Below are 18621 nucleotides of genomic sequence, written 5' to 3' on the forward strand. Positions count from 1 at the left end.
TCTTATGAACTAATCCATGCAAAGTTTTATACATGCATTTATTCTTCACTGATGTATAATCACTCTACTTAATCCAAGTAAAGTCGATTTATTGTCATGATTTTATCATTTAAAGCATGCATTTATTCTTATGAACTAATCCATGCAAAGTTTTATACATGCATTTTTTCTCAACTGTTGTATATTCACTCCACTTAATCCAAGTAAAGTTGAATTATTGTCATGATTTTATCATTTAAACCATGCATTTATTCTTATGAACTAATCCATGCAAAGTTATATGCATGCATTTATTCTCAACTGATGTATATTCACTCTACTTAATCCAAGTAAAGTTGAATTATTGTCATGATTTTATCATTTAAACCATGCATTTATTCTTATGAACTAATCCATGCAAAGTTATATGCATGCATTTATTCTCAACTGGTGTATATTCACTCTACTTAATCCAAGTAAAGTTGAATTATTGTCATGAATTTATCATTTGAAGCATGCTTTGATTCTTATGAACTAATCCACGCAAAGTTTTATGCATGCATTTATTCTCAACTGATGTATATTCACTCTACTTAATCCAAGTAAAGATGAATTAATGTCATGAACTTATCATTTAAATCATGCACTGATTCTTAAAACTAATCCATGCAAAATTTTATGCATGCATTTGTTCTCAACTGATGTATATTCACTCTACTTAATCCAAGTAAAGTTGAATTATTGTCATGATTTTATCATTTAAACCATGCATTTATTCTTATGAACTAATGCATGCAAAGTTTTATACATGCATTTTTTCTCAACTGTTGTATATTCACTCCACTTAATCCAAGTAAAGTTGAATTATTGTCATGATATTATCAATTAAAGCATGCATTTATTCTTATGAACTAATCCATGCAAACTTTTATGCATGCATTTATTCTCAACGACACCACAGCCCACCGAACCGGTCGATAAGAAGTTCGATAACAGACTGACTGGTGTGACTCAAGCGGCGTCTTATATAGCGGCTAATGTCGGCTAATGTCGGCTAATGTCGGCGACTCATCCCTTGCGTCTGATTGGTCGACGTCGGGTGTTTGTTAAGTCATGCGTATCGAGAACGTTTTCAACCGAATTGAAAATTTTCCTATACAATATTTTAATTTTAAACAAATATCTATGGTTTATTATATTGTTTATAATTGTTTATATGTTATTATTATCAGTTTAATTATTATAACATATTGTTAATGTTAAGTTAATTTTATAATTGATAATTTATATACAATAGATTCAATTCATTCGAAAGTAAATAATAATAAACAAAGAAAATACAACAATCCACCAAAATAAGGAATATTTTCTAGAGCATTCCTTTGGTTATTTTACTTTACAGTTTATTTGGGTGCTGTATTTCTAAAACATTACATTTTCATTATTACCGTAATTTTTTGTTAAGTATAATCTTAATTTATTTTATAGATAATCGTATTGTATTTAATTTTAAAATGTATTTTTATTATTTTTTAACTCATTTCCAATTCATTGATAAATTTTATTTATTTATTTATATGAGGAAATAAATATAAAAATCGCAATGAGCATGTTAAATTGTATATGGGAGCAACATCCACTATAATAGATTTGTTTCAAATTTCTATCAAAGATATTTAGAACAAATAAAAACTTAATTAATAAAGTAAAATATTCCTTGTAGTAGCGAATTCTGCAATAATACCTTTCTTTGTTTATTATTATTTACTTTCGATTGAAATGAATCTATTGTTTATAATTTATCAATTATAAAATTAACTGAACTTTAACAGTAATTTAATATTAATTATAATTAATATTACATAATGATAATAATAACGTATAAACAATTATTGATTATAAAACAATAGGTGATATTTGTTTAAATCTCAAATATTGTATAGGAAAATTTTCAATTCGATTGAAAACGTTCTTGTTACGCATCGCTTAACAAAAACTCGGTGTCGACCAATCAGACGCAAGGGATGAGTCGCCGCCATTAGCCGCCATGTGCAATTTATTGGAATTATATTTTGAAATTATTTTATACCAATTCCTACCTAGAAAAATAAATTTAATTAATTCAACTGAAACGACAATGACTATAAATATTTTTATATGTGGGTTATATAAGTAATAATTAAAATATTAAAGTAATTTATATTAATTTTAATTAAAAATAAATGCATGAATAAAATTTTGCATGGCTAATTATAGCATAGATTAGTTTATGAGAATAAATATATGCATTATATGACAAAATTTCTACTTGGATTAAGTGGAGTACGGATCAATTAAAAATAAATGCATGGATAAAATTTTGCATGAGTAATTATAGTATAGATTAGTTTATAAGAATAAATGCATGTATTAAATGACAAAATTTCAGAACAGAATAAATCAACTCCACTTGGATTAAGTGGAGTATAGATCAATTGAAAATAGATGCATGGATAAAACTTTGCATGGATAAATATTGCATAGATTAGTTTATAAGAATAAATGCATGCATTAATTGACAACATTTCAGAAGATATCAACTCTACTTGGATTAAGTGGAGTTTTTATCAATTAAAAATAAATGCATGGACAAAACTCTGTATGAATAGTTTATAAGAATAAATGCATGCATTAATTGACAACATTTGAGAAGAAATCAACTCTACTTGGATTAAGTGGAGTATGGATCAATTGAAAATAAATGCATGGATAAATATAGCATAGATTAGTTTATAAGAATAAATGCATGCATTAAATGACTGACAACACTTGAGAAGAAATCAACTCTACTTGGATTAAGTGGAGTATGTATCAATTGAAAATAAATGCATGGATAAAACTTTGCATGGATAAATATAGCATAGATTAGTTTATAACAATAAATGCATGCATTAATTGACAACATTTCAGAAGATATCAACTCTACTTGGATTAAGTGGAGTTTTTATCAATTAAAAATAAATGCATGGACAAAACTCTGTATGAATAGTTTATAAGAATAAATGCATGCATTAATTGACAATATTTGAGAAGAAATCAACTCTACTTGGATTAAGTGGAGTATGGATCAATTGAAAATAAATGCATGGATAAATATAGCATAGATTAGTTTATAAGAATAAATGCGTGCATTAAATGACTGACAACACTTGAGAAGAAATCAACTCTACTTGGATTAAGTGGAGTATGGATCAATTGAAAATAAATGCATGGATAAAACTTTGCATGGATAAATATAGCATAGATTAGTTCATAAGAATAAATGCACGTATAAAACTTTGCATCAATAAGTATAGCATCGATTAGTTCATAAAAATAAATGCATCCATTAAACATTGCATAATTATACGAATAAATGCATGGTATCATATTTGCATTATCATATTTGGGTTTTTAAATAATTCTTTGTCTTGTTAGAACATTGAAAGAAGATTTTTTGTTTATTCCTTCTTTGATCGTCAAGACCTGATCACATCTGGACCATGATGACCTAATCAACTATTGGAAAGACGATAAGGCACCAGGGAAAGGGCGTTAAAGGTAATAATTCATAATTTTAATTATCAATGAAACAACGATATTAATTGAAAGTTTTTGATTAATTTCAGGTAGATCCAGAACGAGACTAGTTAACCTGGCAACTGGCAACGCAAAGTAAGTTATTGAACATATTGATTTTAATTCCAAATCTTCTTGCATCATCATCTTTTGATTTATATATAAACATGTTTTTGAAAAATGTAAGAAAGATATCTTTTATGATTTTCAGAAATGGTTTATTTGTATTTTATTTGTCCAATTTAATCAGACATTCTTTTCAGCTCAAATAAATTAATGACACAGTTGTGTTAAAAGTTTGTTTGGTATGATTTTCAGGAATATTGAATTCATTTATATATCTTTTAAATATTACTAATACCAGTTTAATCAGACATTCTTTTCAGCTCAAATAAATTAATGATACAGTTGTGTTAAATATTTGTTTGGTATAATTTTCAGGAAAATTGAATTCATTTATATATCTTTTAAATATTACTAATAAGGCCCTCTCTTTCAGCTTAAATAAATAAAAGAAAATTTAGTTTATTTTATTTTCATCACATTTATTGATGATCCCTGGCCTACAAATTCCCTTATCGTTCGTCATATTATTGACCAACAAATTTCCTTTTTGTTCATTTTTTAATTATTTTTTTTATTTACAGGAATTCATAATAGTTAATAATTTATTTACAGATAATAGAGTACTTAGATTTTAGTAAATTGTAACTTAGTGTAAGGTTGCATTTACTCAGCGAGGATTAGTAGAAAATTGTATTTTGTCATTCGAGATGTCAATAGTGGTTTTGAGGGTATTTTTGAGTGCACTTAAATTCGAATTTTGCTTAATATTTTTTAGTTAAATTATATGTAATTATTTATTAATGTAGAAATTTATTATATAGGTAAGATTTTTTGATAAAAAAGAAAACAGAAAAATTCCATTTCAGTTAACATTCATTAATGTCCCATAGTTTAAAAATATGTAATATAGGAAAATACTCTTATTATATAGCATAGATTTACTTAAATAAATTATTATATACTTACAATTTCCTATATAAACACATATTTGAATATATTTCACTTCAATTTGTTGTTAAATAAAACATTAAACCAAATTGGATGCCACCTCCAGAGCCCCTCGAGAAGTCAATAATGATTTCGGGGCATCTTTGAAAGGTTTAAAAGGATTATGTTAGAAGTCGATAAATTTATTAGAGAAATTTTGGTTGCCACCCTTAAGTTAATTTAGTTTAATATTTAATGTTTGATTTAACAATAAATTAAAATTAATAATTATTATTATAGAAACTTTTCAAAATATTAAATATATTTTATTTTGTTTAATGTGTTAAATAACATTAATTTTCTAGTGATACAATATTTTCTTATTTTATAAAGTTTTCCATTTTTCTTTTTGAATTGAGGTGGACAACAACTTTTAAAGAAATATTCATTGTATAAATGAGTACCATTTTTTATTAAATTTAACATTTTAAAAAGTTAATATAATAATTGTTATTGTTAAATATATGTATTGAACCTTTCTATTAATTTACCTCGACTTAAAACAATTTTTGTTTATTCAAATATTTAAACGGATATATATTTAACAATAATATAAAGACGAGTATTTCGACTTTTTTAATCACTTAAATACGAATTCAAATGTTTTTTATTTAAAATTTATTCTGATTTTTATTACAGTTCAACAATATGTAAAATTAATTATTAATTAAAAGAACAGCAAAGATTTTTATACATATAAAATCGGATATTTCATCGGAAAAATTTCGTTCCAGTTAACATTAATCACGGCGTGCATGTAATTACATAAACCCCGACGTCGACCAATCGGTACGCATGGGGTGACGCACCGCCATCAATCAGTGTAGTCAGTTATCGATCAGCGTGTCGATCGGTCGTTCCGTCAGGTGGTGGTGCGTGCTCGCCCCCCTGAATTAATTCGGTGGTGCGGTTCGGTTTAGTACAGTTCGTTTTAGTGTGCCGTCAACTAGTGCCCCATTTATTAGACATTCTATTGAGTTTCGAGGTAGGTTTAATTTTTTATTTTTTTTCTTAATCACATACGGTTTTTTAAATTATTTTATTTAAATTTAAGTCAGTATTTTATTAATTGCTCATCACTTATTCCGATTTCATGTTCATTATATTCATTAAAGAAAATAAATTATATACTACTTAATATTTCCGTCAATTTTTTTTTTTTTAAAGTCACTCTATTAAAAGCTTTTTGCTTATTAATCAGGATTATTATTAAAATTTATATAAATCTCTCTTGAAATAGCTTAATTTACTTAATACTTATTAAAAATACAAATTGGGAAAACTTGAATTGTTTAAATTATTTTATTTAAATTTACTATCACTGTTGGATTGTAAGTCTATTTTACTAAGATTGAGATAATTTATGTCAATTTTAGTTAAAACAAATCCGAAATAAATGCTAAATAATTAAAAATTGATTGCGTAATCATCGTTGAGGACTAACAAATAAGCGGTAGAAAAACATCCGAGTACCGAAGCGAGGCGAACAAACACTTTCTTATGATGCGTTCTTTTTGTCAAATTAAAAAAACAAAAAAAAACGCAGGTAACCACTCGACCGTTATCATGTTATCGATTATTGTATAAAATAAAATTGTGAGATTTTAAAATGGCATTTAAATTTAAATAAAATATTTTAAAAACTTCACCCTAATCCAAGTTTATATTTAATTGATTTATTTTAATATAAAATTAAGTATAAAATTTGGTTTTCAATTAAATTATTTTTTCAATTTATAGTTTTGCTTAATGAATGCCTATATTATATTATTTTTTTATATTTCAGGACGTGCGGGAGTGCTTAGAAATATAAATAAATAATTGACTATCAATGTTTTAACTATTGAAAGAACACTTTTTTATAGTAATTAAATTAAATAAAACATTGTAAATTCTTAAAAACTTTTAATACGTTACTTGGATAAGTAATGTCACCAGAAATGTTAATAATAAAAATATTTCGAATATACGTTAAATAATTGTGATTCAATATAAATTATTCAAACTATTTAATACTTTACTTGCATAAGTAAAGACAAGAGAATTTTTTACAGTAACAAAAATGAATAAGTAAAGTCTTGGGTATTTTTTGTAGAATCAAAACTAAATAAAAGTATTTCAGTATAAATAAATAAAAGTAATTACTACTTTACTTGAATAAATGAGAGAATTTTTATAGTAAAAAATTATATGAAATATTTGAATATAAATTCTTAAGAACATTTAATACTTTACTTGGATAAGTAAAGTCTCGGGGATTATTACGGAAATAAAAATATTTCAATATAAGTTAATAAAACTATTTAAAACTTTACTTGAATAAGTGAGAACGTGAGAATTTTTTACAATAATAAAAATGAAGAAAAATATTTCAATGTAAATTCTTAGAAAACTTTAACACTTTACTTGGATAAGTGAAGTTTTGGGAATTTTTTTGTAAAATCAACACTAAATAAAAGTATTTCAATATAAATTAATAAAAGTAATTAGTACTTTACTTGGATAAGTAAGGTCGTGAAAATTTTTACAGTAGCAAAATAAAATAAAATATTTGACTGAAACATTTAATATTGTACTTGGATAAGTAAAGTATTGGGGATTATTGCGGAAATAAGAACATTTCAATATTAATTAATGAAAGTATTTAATACTTCACTTGGATAAGTGATGTTTTCTGAATTTTTACAGTTTAATACTAAATTAAAGTATTTAAATATAAATTCATAAGAATATAAATACTATACTTGGATAAGTAAAGTCTTGGGGGCTATTAAGAAAACAAATATAAATAAAAACATTTCATAGTAAATTCTAGAAAATATCTATTCACTACGTTACTTTATAGTCCTTTAAATAGTTCTCTCAAATGTTCTTTCTTTGGTTAAAACATTTATAGGAGACTTATTGTTTAATTTCTCGTTGGACTGAATAGTGGAAAAGACTTATTGTGAAATTCTTGGACGCAACGTGTGACGACCCACAATTGGAACCATTGCAACCATTGGAAAGACGATAAGGCAACAGGGAAAGGGCATTAAAGGTAATATATAATAATTTTATTTATCAATTAGGCAATGGTATTAATTAAATGTTTTTTATGATTTCAGGTAGGTCCAGAACGAGACTAGTTAACTGGGCAACTGGCAACGCAAAGTAAGTTTTTGAACATATTACTTCCGGTTCCTTTTTCGTCGTGTCGGTTTTTGATCGTGTCGATTCTTTCAAAAATTTGCTCTAGATAGAACAAAACAAATTGATGTTTTGTCATTTAGGTAACCTGATTAGATATTCTCTTCAACTTATAAATAAAAAGGGTACTTATTAAGGTCTTATTTTTAATCCAAACATTTATTCCTTCACTAAAATTTTCAATTTGTATCAGTTTTACATTAAATTAAACCAACCATAAAGCTTATTCCAACTTGATTGCCATATTGTTTTAAATTTGTTGTCTATAAAGTAGTAATTGTTTTATGTCTCCATATGTCTGTAATAATATTATGTATGTGAAAGATGTACACATCAGTACAGCCTCATAAATGTTACACATTTGCAAGTAAACGTGTTATTCTAGTCAAATTAGACAACTCAATAAATTACCACCTGAAATTCAAAAGATTGTTTCATTAAAGCACTGTAAAATTGTTATAAAAGCACATTTACGAGGTAATTGATTTAATTGAATTTGTTGTTGCTCATTGTATATTATTATTTAAATTTTAACTTACCATCTTTATTTGTTTATTTTTACTCTTGAAAAATTGTGTGGTTGTATGGTTATTCTGTTGTATTATAGATTTAATATTATTGTTATTTATGTGTGTAACTGTTGTAATTTTATGAAATTATATTTTTGTAAACTATTTTGATGATAAACTATATTGTTATTACCTAACAAATTCCTTCTTTGTTCGTCATATTATTGACCAACAAATTCTATGTATGTTCGTCACATTATTCACCAACATATTCCTTTTTTTGTTCGTCATATTATTGACCAACAAATTCCCTTTTTGTTCGTCATATTATTGACCAACAAATTTCCTTTTTGTTCGTCATATTATTGACCATCAAATTTCCTTTTTGTTCGTCATATTATTGACCAACAAATTTCCTTTTTGTTCGTCATATTATTGGCCAACAAAATCCCTTATTTGTTCGTCAGAGTAGTGATCAACAATCATGTCCACAAACACAAATCAGAAATATTTTCAGAAATTCGTCATAATTGATATAAAACTAAACTTACGTACAGATGATTATTTTTTATTAAATAGCAATTATATAATATTTACCATAGTCGTCCAATGCATATTTAGACTACTACTATTTAGTAAATTGTAATTTAGAATAACTTTGTGTTGTATTTACTCAGAGACATTTAGAATTTTTACATTTCAAAATAGTTATGTATTTATATTTAAATTTTAATAATGTGTATCTTGGTATATGGTTGTATTTAGTTATCAACGATTAGAATATTTCAAAATAGTTAAAGATCTAAAATATGAATAATTTAATATAAAATTAAAAGTATGTTTGTAAAAAGCTTCTATTAAACAAAAGTTTTGCCTTAAATTAATTTATTTTCGAGAATTTTTCATTATTAATATAAAACTAAATTTGAAATTCAGAATTCTTACATTTCAAAATGGTCATGTATTTAGATATTAGTAATTTGTATCTTAGTATAGGGCTGCATTTACTCAGCGTCGATTAATATTCTTATATATCAAAATAGTAATAAAACGTTATAAATTAACAATAATTTGATCATCTATGACATATAAAGTTTTAAATTAAGAACAATCTAATAAGAATTAAAAGTATAATATTTGCAAAAAAAAAAAACACAATTTTCGCCGTAAATGCAGCGACAAGCTCCCCCATTAAACAAATGAAAATGTATTTTAATTGTAAGGCTTGTCATAGGATTTTCAAAATTGTAGCTTACAACAAACATAATTTTGAATTTTGTCCTATCTGATGAAGCACGAAATGCAGAAACAAGCGGAAATGGAGGATTTTTTATATTCAATTAAAAAATTTTCTATTTCTTTTATTTAAATTAACACTATATACTAATGAATACGATTTACACATTTCTATACATATTTTTGAAGTGAAAACTTCTTTAGCCATGTTGGGCACTTTTTGATTGGGGAAAATCTTATAGGTTCACCTCATCGACATACTCGTTTATCAATTGTTCAAAGTTTGGTTAGCTACCGTGTTGATAGTGACACTTTTTGTTTCTGTTGTTCGTCCTTCTTTTGTCTGAATTTAATTAGTTTCAAAATTCAGACAAAAGAAAAAAGTTGTTTATTTGGCTGGTAACCTCGGTTACTAGACCAACAAACTGTGCCTGCTGGCGTTTCAAGAGGTACCCGAACACTAGACTTTAAGAATATGATATGAATGATAATACTTATTTAAATTTTACCTAATGATTGTATATTAATTGTTATTTCAATTGAATTGTATTTATATTTTGTCATGATCATGTACAGCCCGTAATATATTTGAACAATAAAAAACCATATAAACATCTATATAATTGTTGCTCGGAGTGTCAATAGATGTGAAAACCAGACTGATGTTGATAATTTTAATTCAAACATTATGAAATTTCAAATTTTAATACTAATAATACTAAAAGTTCTAAGTTTTTACTTCTATCGGCAGACTCTATAACTACCAATTTTGATTGAACATCTTGGAAATATAAATATTATTAACTGAAATTTATTTTCTTTAAAATTAAGTTGATCTTTACCTCAAAAATAACAGATAATTTAGAAGTGGCAACGTTGCATTTAAAGTAATAAATCATATTTGAATTCAAAATAAATTTTAGAATTCCTTATACATAAGTGCTTAGTTAAATTTTAAGATTTGATTATTTATTTAAGGTGGAATTACATTATAAGTATATGTATTATATTTGTAAGCATTGTATATCAGATAAAATTTAAAAAATTATTGTTATCACTATGAAATTTCGTTGCGCATTTATTTTAAAACAAAATTTGTTTTCAATTGTTTTACTTTTGTTTTTAAACATTTGTTTTTAATCCGTTTATTACCTGAGCAACGTCAGAATTATTATACATCAAACTGCAGCTACGTATTTTACAACGTGCATTTACCTGCATCTACTTTACATTCTGTAAGTTTATTTAAATACTGTACTTTAATGGTAAGACTTTTTGATTAATTTGCTTTATTTTCTCAAGGTATTTTTACGCTATTTTAATTCATACTTACGGACAACGCGTGTCGGATGAAACCTAAAAATAACTTTATGAATTGATATCTAAGAGATGTCCGCATCTACATTAATAGGATTTTATGAATAGGTAAGCGATAAAACTTAATTTTTTACTATTCGCCTTTATAATTATTTAATGTCACTCGTCATTTTTAATGTCACGTCAAATTTAAACAACGTCTTCTACAACGTGCTTATATTTGGCTGCATTTACTTTATACTCTGTAAGTTTATTTGAATAAAAATGAAATGATAGCAAAGAATAACTTACAATCTTTGTCATCATTTCACCATAAACCCAGATATGGTCAGTTTAAAACGGCTACAACGATGAAACTTTCGCATCAGTACAAAATTTCGTTGCGCATTTAAAGCGAAACAAGTTTTTTGCCTGCCGCTTGTTGCGCTAATCGCATGCCGGCTATTTGAACATAACCTATTATTTTTGCCTTTATAATTATTTAACGTCACTGGTCATTTTTAATGTCACGTCAAATTTAAACAACGTCTTTTACAACGTCTTTATGTTTGGCTGCATTTACTTTATACTCTGTAAGTTTATTTGAATAAAAATGAAATGATAGCAAATAATAACTTACAGTCTTTGTTATCATTTCACCATGAACCCAGATATGGTCAGTTTATAACGGCTACAACAATAAAACTTTGTACGTCCGAATCGTTGCGGATTTAAGGCAAAACGAGTGTTTTGCCTGCCGCTTGTTGCGCCAATCGCTTGCCGGCTATTTAAACATAACCTGTTATTTAATTTTCACATTTTCCAGGTTATATTTATATTATACACTACACATGAAAAATGGGGTTCGATTTTCTTGACTTACACAAGAGTCAATTGAAGTCTTCCGGTGTTCCGGAATGTCATTGGGACGCATTGAAATTGAAATTAGAAAAGGAAATTTTCGATGCGGGAGATCATCTCCGTATCGTGAAGGTGGATCATGAAGATGAACGGGGAAGATATGATCCGGCCTTCGGCTTGCAGGCCCTCCATGACATATCTAAAGATGATCCCCAAAATATTTTTTTGATTGATCACTGCTGGACCTACAAAGCAAGCGACTTGAGGAAACAGTTGATGGAAAATGAGTATTTACGTCGTAGGCTGGTTGCTATGTTTGATTTCAACAATTCTCAACCCCAAGAAAAATTAGTACAAGATATTTACGACTATTCATGGAAAGTCAGTGGAATGTACACAATAACCAGTAATGCTGAAGCCGAGGATAGAGTTCCTATTTGGTAAGACACTTTTACAGCTTATTATGTACATACCCAGAACACAAATTTTACAGGTACATAATGGATGAAGTTGGAACTGCTGTATGCCACAGTGTAAATGCTAACTGCCGTATTGTTCCATTTGTGTATTTACCAGAACAAACAACATATTCATTGCTGTTTTTTATTAAAGACCTTGATAAGGAAGACATTGTGTTCAGAGATTATGCAGAATTTGAAAATGATCCCATTAAAAAGTCTGCTGCCCTTCTATGTTGGCAGCCCAAGGATTTCACAAGTTACAGCACTGAAGCACCTATTCAAGGCAGTGAGTATTATTTAAGTGGTCATATTAAAGAGACCCTGCCAAAGACTGTTGAAATAAAAAGAACTGAAAAAACAAAATACAAAGTATTTTCTCAGTATCAGTTAATTTATGATTACTTGAAAGATGAAAGATTTGAATTAGTAGACAGTGAAGATGAGGCTGATATACTTTGGTATATTGATCACTTCAGAGATTTTGAAAAATTAAGTGATACTCCAGATAAACTAGTCAATCAATTTCCATATGAGTATGTCATAACAGTAAAAGATTTGCTCTGTATGACCTGCAGGAGACATAAGAATGATGATGATGATGATGATGATAACAATGATGACCACTGGTTTCCTATTACCTACAATTTGAAAATAGAAGTACAACATTTCTTAAGCTATTTTCAACAAAGAGAGAAAAAAGGTCTTGATAACTACTGGATTTGTAAACCTTATAATCTTGCAAGAGGTTTAGATATGTACATAACTAACAACATTGACCTTCTTATGCGAATGCCTGAAACTGGACCAAAAATTGTACAAAAATATATCACAAATCCTGTCCTGTTTCACAGAGACGACATTGGAGAACGGGTCAAATTCGATATTCGTTATGTGTTGCTTTTAAAAAGTACGAAACCTCTAAAAGCCTATGCATATAAACAATTCTTCCTACGTTTTGCCAACAAATCGTTCAGCTTGAGCGATTTCGATGTTTATGATAAACACTTCACTGTAATGAATTACCAGGAAGGTATACCACTTGCAAAAATTCTTGCAAAAGATTTTAAAGACATTTGGGCTAAGCAATACAGCAATTATCCTTGGGATACAATTGAAAAATCAATATTGAAAATGTTCAGAGAAATATTTGAATGTGCAGTCCAAGAACTTCCACCTTGTGGCATTGCCGCATCGCCTCAGTCCAGGGCGTTGTATGCAGCAGACATTATGTTGCATTGGACAAATTCAAGTTTAATTCAACCTAAGATCCTTGAAATTAACTTTGCTCCAGATTGCAAAAGGGCTTGTGAATATTACCCTGACTTTTATAATAACATATTCCAATTACTCTTTTTGGATGAAGAATCAGATGAATTTTTTGAGCTTTAGATTTATTACATATACTTGTTATCCAAATTTATGTTATTAAAATTTAGTCAAACCACATGTATGTTTTTTATTTATTTATTATTCTCTCGTGGTTATTGATATAGCAAAAACACTTATTATTTTTGTGTTTTAAGGAATAATACTAACTTTGTAAGATTAGATTGTTTTATTAATGAATAATTAAAATATAAATACATCTTTATATACAATATTTGCACGTTTTACAAACAACAACGGCTGAATTAAAATCTGTGGGAATTCATGTATAAGAGTGAGCTGGTCTATTAGGTACAGTTTTGATGCAGTTTATTATTGTTTAACTACAAATAAATTATTAATATTTTATTATTTACTAATAATAAAATCCTTACATTGTGGTGGTATGCTTGCATCATCATCACTTTCTTCACTTGCACATTTTTTCTCATTTACCATGACAAAAACTTGTCCCAAATCATTATAAGTATAAGTTCTTTTAAGGAATGTATCAATCAATTTTATACCAGCTATACTTCTTAACCCAGGTAATATAGGAATGCATTTAAATTCTAGTATTTTCATTGAATGTGGTGTCAGTGGTTCTAATTTTCGACTAGATATATCGCACCAAGCAATTCCTTCCACATTTTCTAAATATATATTTAAATCCACTGTTCTTTCACTATAACCAAAGATAGTTAAAGTAACTTGAATTCATCTAATCTAATTTCACTTACCAATTATTAACCAGTTTACATTTAATAGAAAATAGTTCCTCTAAAACTACAAAATTTGGAATTTCAACTATAGATATACGAATATCACCATAATCTGGTCCCTAAAAAAATAATTTATATTTACATGCAAATTTTTAAACTTTGTGTAAATATTTTACCATTCTTTGCATTTGGCATGTTTGCAACCTCCCTCTTTCTCCCAGATTTGATCTCCATACAATATCCAATTTCCCTATGTTAGTAGCTCCACTTAAAGATTTTAAATCAGATGATAACTTCTCACTTGGAGTCAAGCAATAGAGAAACTGGCAAACTGTCTGTGGCTGCATTAATTGTGTTTTACCAAATACACTCTCCCCACTTGGTGTAACATTAAGTGAAGTTACTAAAATATGTTAATAAGTTACCACTATTTTTTAACAAAAATTAGTACAGACCATCAAACAGTTGTGATGCATCCAATTCCACCTTTTCTAAACAGATTGGACCAGCAGTAATATTTTGAATTTGAGCCTCCAAGTATACATCATCATTTTCAGCATTATAAAATTTTGTCTTGACATCCAATGGTTTTAATACTTGAATTTTAAAAAATTTTCTAAAAGTCATCAAGTTGCCAGTAGGTCCATGATAACTTACTTCACATACAAGTCTAAAAGTAAAATTCAATTACGTTATTTTGAACACATTACACTGTCTTACATGTGGGTGCCAACTTCTTTAACTTCATAATGTATTACAACATTAACAGTCTCATCAGGTGATAATGTTGGTGTGGGTGGATTCATAGATAGAGGAATTCGTTGTGAACTAGTCTGTAAATCCACTTTTACATTAATGTTAGTGACTACTTCTTTGGTTTCACTATAAACACAGATGTAACTTGAGAAAGTTTCACCCAGATAAATGTTTACAGGGCTTTGCGGTAGCAGCAGGAATTGTCCAACACAAAGTGTTTCAGCACCTTGAACAGCTGTTGGGTCTTGTTGGAGGGCATTATTTAGAAGATTACCCGGTAGATCTTTGCTGTCACACGTAACAGGCAAAGGAGTAGCTAACATTGGCCGAGTTAGCCTCATTACTAAAAAAAAGAATCAACTTAGGGGTTGCCTTTTAAAATTACTAATCTGTCACCTTTCAATGCTAACAAGTGTTCCTCGGTCTCCATTGTTTAAATAATAAATAAATAATCATACAAAAAAATCTTTTTCGGGGTGGAAGGTTTATTTACAGTTTTGACGTTTTCGAAGCATTTGAACTATTCGTGGTTTCCTGAGAACTAACTTTAATATGCTGATCGATCAGGAGACCTACATATTTAAAGGTGTGGATAAACATAAAACCAATCTTAATTAAAAAATAAACAGAGTGGCCTAAAACATGTCATCTACAATTTGTGACGACACCGAAATATAGTAATACAGTATCGTACCGTAAATATACATCCACCAATAATTTGAATATAATTAAAATAAAAAATAAAAACAGCAGGAACTACAAACAGACATAAAAAATTCGAGTACACATTTAAGCGAATTTTATGTACCTCTTTGGTATAATTTACGTTTCGGCTGTATCACAAGTAACTGCTGCACGTTTCAGACAACACGCACAAACAGCAGAAATTCTAATTAATTAATAGTAAGCAGTAATTCTAATAATTTTGCCAATTAGGAAATATAGTGAAAGAAAATTTGTTTTAAAACAAGAATTCATTATTTCCATTTGAGAAACCAATTTTCATGAATAATTCAATATTCAATCCAAACTTTACAAAGCTAGTGATTACATATTATAAGAATCTTATTAGACAATAATATAGCCAATTATTTATTATTTGTTTTATTTTAGTTTTTGTTACAAACATGGTAAAATTTTGAATTTAAAACTTTTCTTGTTGTTTTCAACATTCTTACACGTTTACACCTAAAATTTCTTTAGATTTTGAGGACAAATATATAATTGTTATAAAATATATTTCAGAGAGTTTAATAAAATATAAAAATGTTAAAAAAACTTTTTATAAAATATAAACAATTGATAGTTGAATTGAAAAAATTAAATCCATAATTAATTGATGGAAAGAAGAAATATAATACTAAAATCCAGTATAATAATATGAATATATTCACGAACTTTCTAACTTTTTACCGGTTTAAATGATGTGATCTAGCAGTCCAACCTAAAAAGTGTGTCAGGAATGTCAAAGTCTGTGTTGTTCACTTGATAGAAAAATAAATAACAGTAATAATGGTTTTCGACAGGTGAATTACGTGTGCGTTTTTGCTATTTTAATAATTAGTTTTTGTTAAAATTTATCAGAATGTTCGCACGGGTAACATTTTACCCCACGTTGTTCTACAATGTGGTTATGGAAAAAATATCGCCTCGCAGATGGTACGATAGGATCGACGACACCGTAATTTTGGGGGCACTTCCATTTACCAGTCTCACGAAAGAGGTAAATTTTATTTGTGTGGCAAAATTCAATTCTTTGGTGCATTCGTCGTGTCGCTTTTTGTGTGCCAATGTCATCTCAATGTTGACCAGCGATAAGGTTCTAAATCGTATGAACCGCATTAAGGGAATAACAAACTTGACCTTCAATGCGTCTCGCTTTGCATGTAGACCGCGCTTTTTGAAAACGCTTGCATTCTTTATTACAGCTTGTCGAAAAGGAGAACGTAAAGGCCGTGGTTTCCATGAACGAGGATTACGAATTGCTGTTAGCGAACAACGGAGAAGTAAGTAATTACTTGTTCACTGATTGCACATAACGTGGGGCTTTTTATTTAGAAGTGGAAGAAGGTCGGAGTTTCATTTCTTCAACTGGCTACAACTGACATTTTTTCCACACCCTGCCAATCAAAATTAATGGAAGGCGTACGCTTTATAAATTTGTTTGTTCAACCTAATGAAGTTCAGAATGACAAATCAGAATCTTCGGTGTATGTACACTGTAAAGCTGGCCGTACCAGAAGTGCCACCTTGGTTGGATGTTATTTGATGCAGGTAATGTAAAATTAGTTTTAGTACTTGCATGAATAATGTGTTTATGTAATGTTTTAGAGATACGGTTGGACTCCAGAACAAGCTGTTCAACATATGCAGGAAAAAAGACCTCACATTTTATTACATACCAGACAATGGGAAGCTTTAAGGATATTTTACAAAAAGAATTTACGAGTTTTTGACAATATATAATGTAATAATTAGATAAGATATTTCCTAGTACCTTTTATATGTTTCTTCCAATATAGATTACATTTCTAATACAATCAAGATTGTGATAGGATTTATAAAATTAAATAAAAATTACAGTTACAACTTGTTTATTGACTGAAATGAATGAAAACCAATAACTTAAACTTTTGTGAACATTTTTATTTACACTGAAAATTAATTACTTATTAAGACATGAGAAATACAATAACTATAATACATTCCAGCAGTATTAAGTTACTTTTGTGACTTCTTTAATTCCCAAATCTTATGAATACTTTTGCCAATTCCAATGCTGTTGTGGTTGAAGTAAATGAGACCTCCCAAAGTAAGTATAGAAACAGCATACAATAAGCCAAGGGTTGCTTTTGGGATAAAAGATCCAAAAATGATTGGCCTAACGTAGTCTACACAACAGGCCTCCAAGCCCCTGGAAAAAGCAAATTTTAATGTAAATCATATGTACCCTAATGTGAACTAATAAATTATCTGAATTTAAAATATTTAAGTCATACTGCTATAATAATATACATAGGCCTCTTAAATAAATTGACTAATCATACCAATGTGTGTGGAGAATGGTAGCAATAGCAAATATATCATCTGTAACAATATTCGGTGAGAAGAACGTGATGGGGACCACTCCGAGAAGTACAAGAGTTACAGCCTTCTCAATGGGCCACAATTTGCTGTGGTCTGCCGACATATTCCTCTTGGCAACTTCAGATACGAGATTTTTCTTTGAGACGAAATTGTTCTTGTTAACATTCTTCAGCAATTGAGAATAGACGCGTGGAGCCGCCGGATTTAATTTAATAAAGTTTCGTGCCAGAACTGAAAACGAAAGTTATGTAATAAGAAACGTTAGGTGAAATACGAATTTGCAAATTTATAATGGATTAATCGTTACCTTGTGTTCTTGCCGCATTTTGTAAAATTACTGACATTGCCATTTTTTCTGTTTTATTCTTAAAAAACTTCGTATAATATTTTGATTTGGGCAATGTCAAGTATAGATGGATGTCAATTATCAAAATTTCAGTTTCGCCACATTTATTACTATTGAATAGTGACCTTGGAATAATCAGATTTTGTGAACATAAATTTATAAGA

General features: G+C 28.3%; 4 protein-coding genes across 6 annotated transcripts; 2 read left to right on the forward strand and 2 right to left on the reverse strand.

Moving 5' to 3' along the window:
* The first annotated feature begins 10746 nt into the window (after window positions 1-10746).
* Window positions 10747-13627, forward strand: LOC109609142 (tubulin--tyrosine ligase-like protein 12). Of its 3 annotated transcripts, XM_049970665.1 has the most exons (4): window positions 10747-10798; window positions 10866-10988; window positions 11686-12160; window positions 12214-13627. In XM_049970665.1, the coding sequence occupies exons 3-4, from the start codon at window positions 11718-11720 to the stop codon at window positions 13568-13570; spliced, it is 1800 nt and encodes a 599-aa protein (XP_049826622.1). In that variant the 5' UTR covers window positions 10747-10798; window positions 10866-10988; window positions 11686-11717; the 3' UTR covers window positions 13571-13627. The 3 variants fall into 3 exon arrangements, with proteins under 3 accessions (XP_049826622.1, XP_049826623.1, XP_049826621.1); XM_049970666.1 differs by lacking the exons at window positions 10747-10798; window positions 10866-10988 and adding an exon at window positions 11048-11124; XM_049970664.1 differs by lacking the exons at window positions 10747-10798; window positions 10866-10988 and adding an exon at window positions 11326-11452.
* Window positions 13628-13717: 90 nt separating this feature from the next.
* On the reverse strand, window positions 13718-15611 carry LOC109609170 (trafficking protein particle complex subunit 13). The gene is made up of 7 exons (XM_020025798.2): window positions 15421-15611; window positions 14989-15367; window positions 14724-14938; window positions 14445-14671; window positions 14287-14387; window positions 13942-14231; window positions 13718-13890 (listed from the first exon to the last, which is right to left on the reverse strand). The coding sequence occupies exons 1-7, from the start codon at window positions 15452-15454 to the stop codon at window positions 13880-13882; spliced, it is 1257 nt and encodes a 418-aa protein (XP_019881357.2). The 5' UTR covers window positions 15455-15611; the 3' UTR covers window positions 13718-13879.
* An 823-nt stretch (window positions 15612-16434) lies between these two features.
* LOC109609173 (phosphatidylglycerophosphatase and protein-tyrosine phosphatase 1) lies at window positions 16435-17613 on the forward strand. Its single transcript, XM_020025800.2, has 5 exons — window positions 16435-16550; window positions 16609-16747; window positions 16953-17030; window positions 17083-17298; window positions 17356-17613. Exons 1-5 carry the CDS (start codon window positions 16537-16539, stop codon window positions 17488-17490), a joined length of 582 nt encoding a protein of 193 aa, XP_019881359.1. The 5' UTR covers window positions 16435-16536; the 3' UTR covers window positions 17491-17613.
* A 36-nt stretch (window positions 17614-17649) lies between these two features.
* LOC109609174 (succinate dehydrogenase [ubiquinone] cytochrome b small subunit, mitochondrial) lies at window positions 17650-18575 on the reverse strand. The gene is made up of 3 exons (XM_020025801.2): window positions 18419-18575; window positions 18072-18342; window positions 17650-17938 (listed from the first exon to the last, which is right to left on the reverse strand). The coding sequence occupies exons 1-3, from the start codon at window positions 18459-18461 to the stop codon at window positions 17746-17748; spliced, it is 507 nt and encodes a 168-aa protein (XP_019881360.1). The 5' UTR covers window positions 18462-18575; the 3' UTR covers window positions 17650-17745.
* Window positions 18576-18621: the final 46 nt, after the last annotated feature.

The sequence above is a fragment of the Aethina tumida genome, chromosome 1 (assembly GCF_024364675.1).
Source record: "Aethina tumida isolate Nest 87 chromosome 1, icAetTumi1.1, whole genome shotgun sequence".
Classification (NCBI taxonomy): Eukaryota; Metazoa; Arthropoda; class Insecta; order Coleoptera; family Nitidulidae; genus Aethina; species Aethina tumida.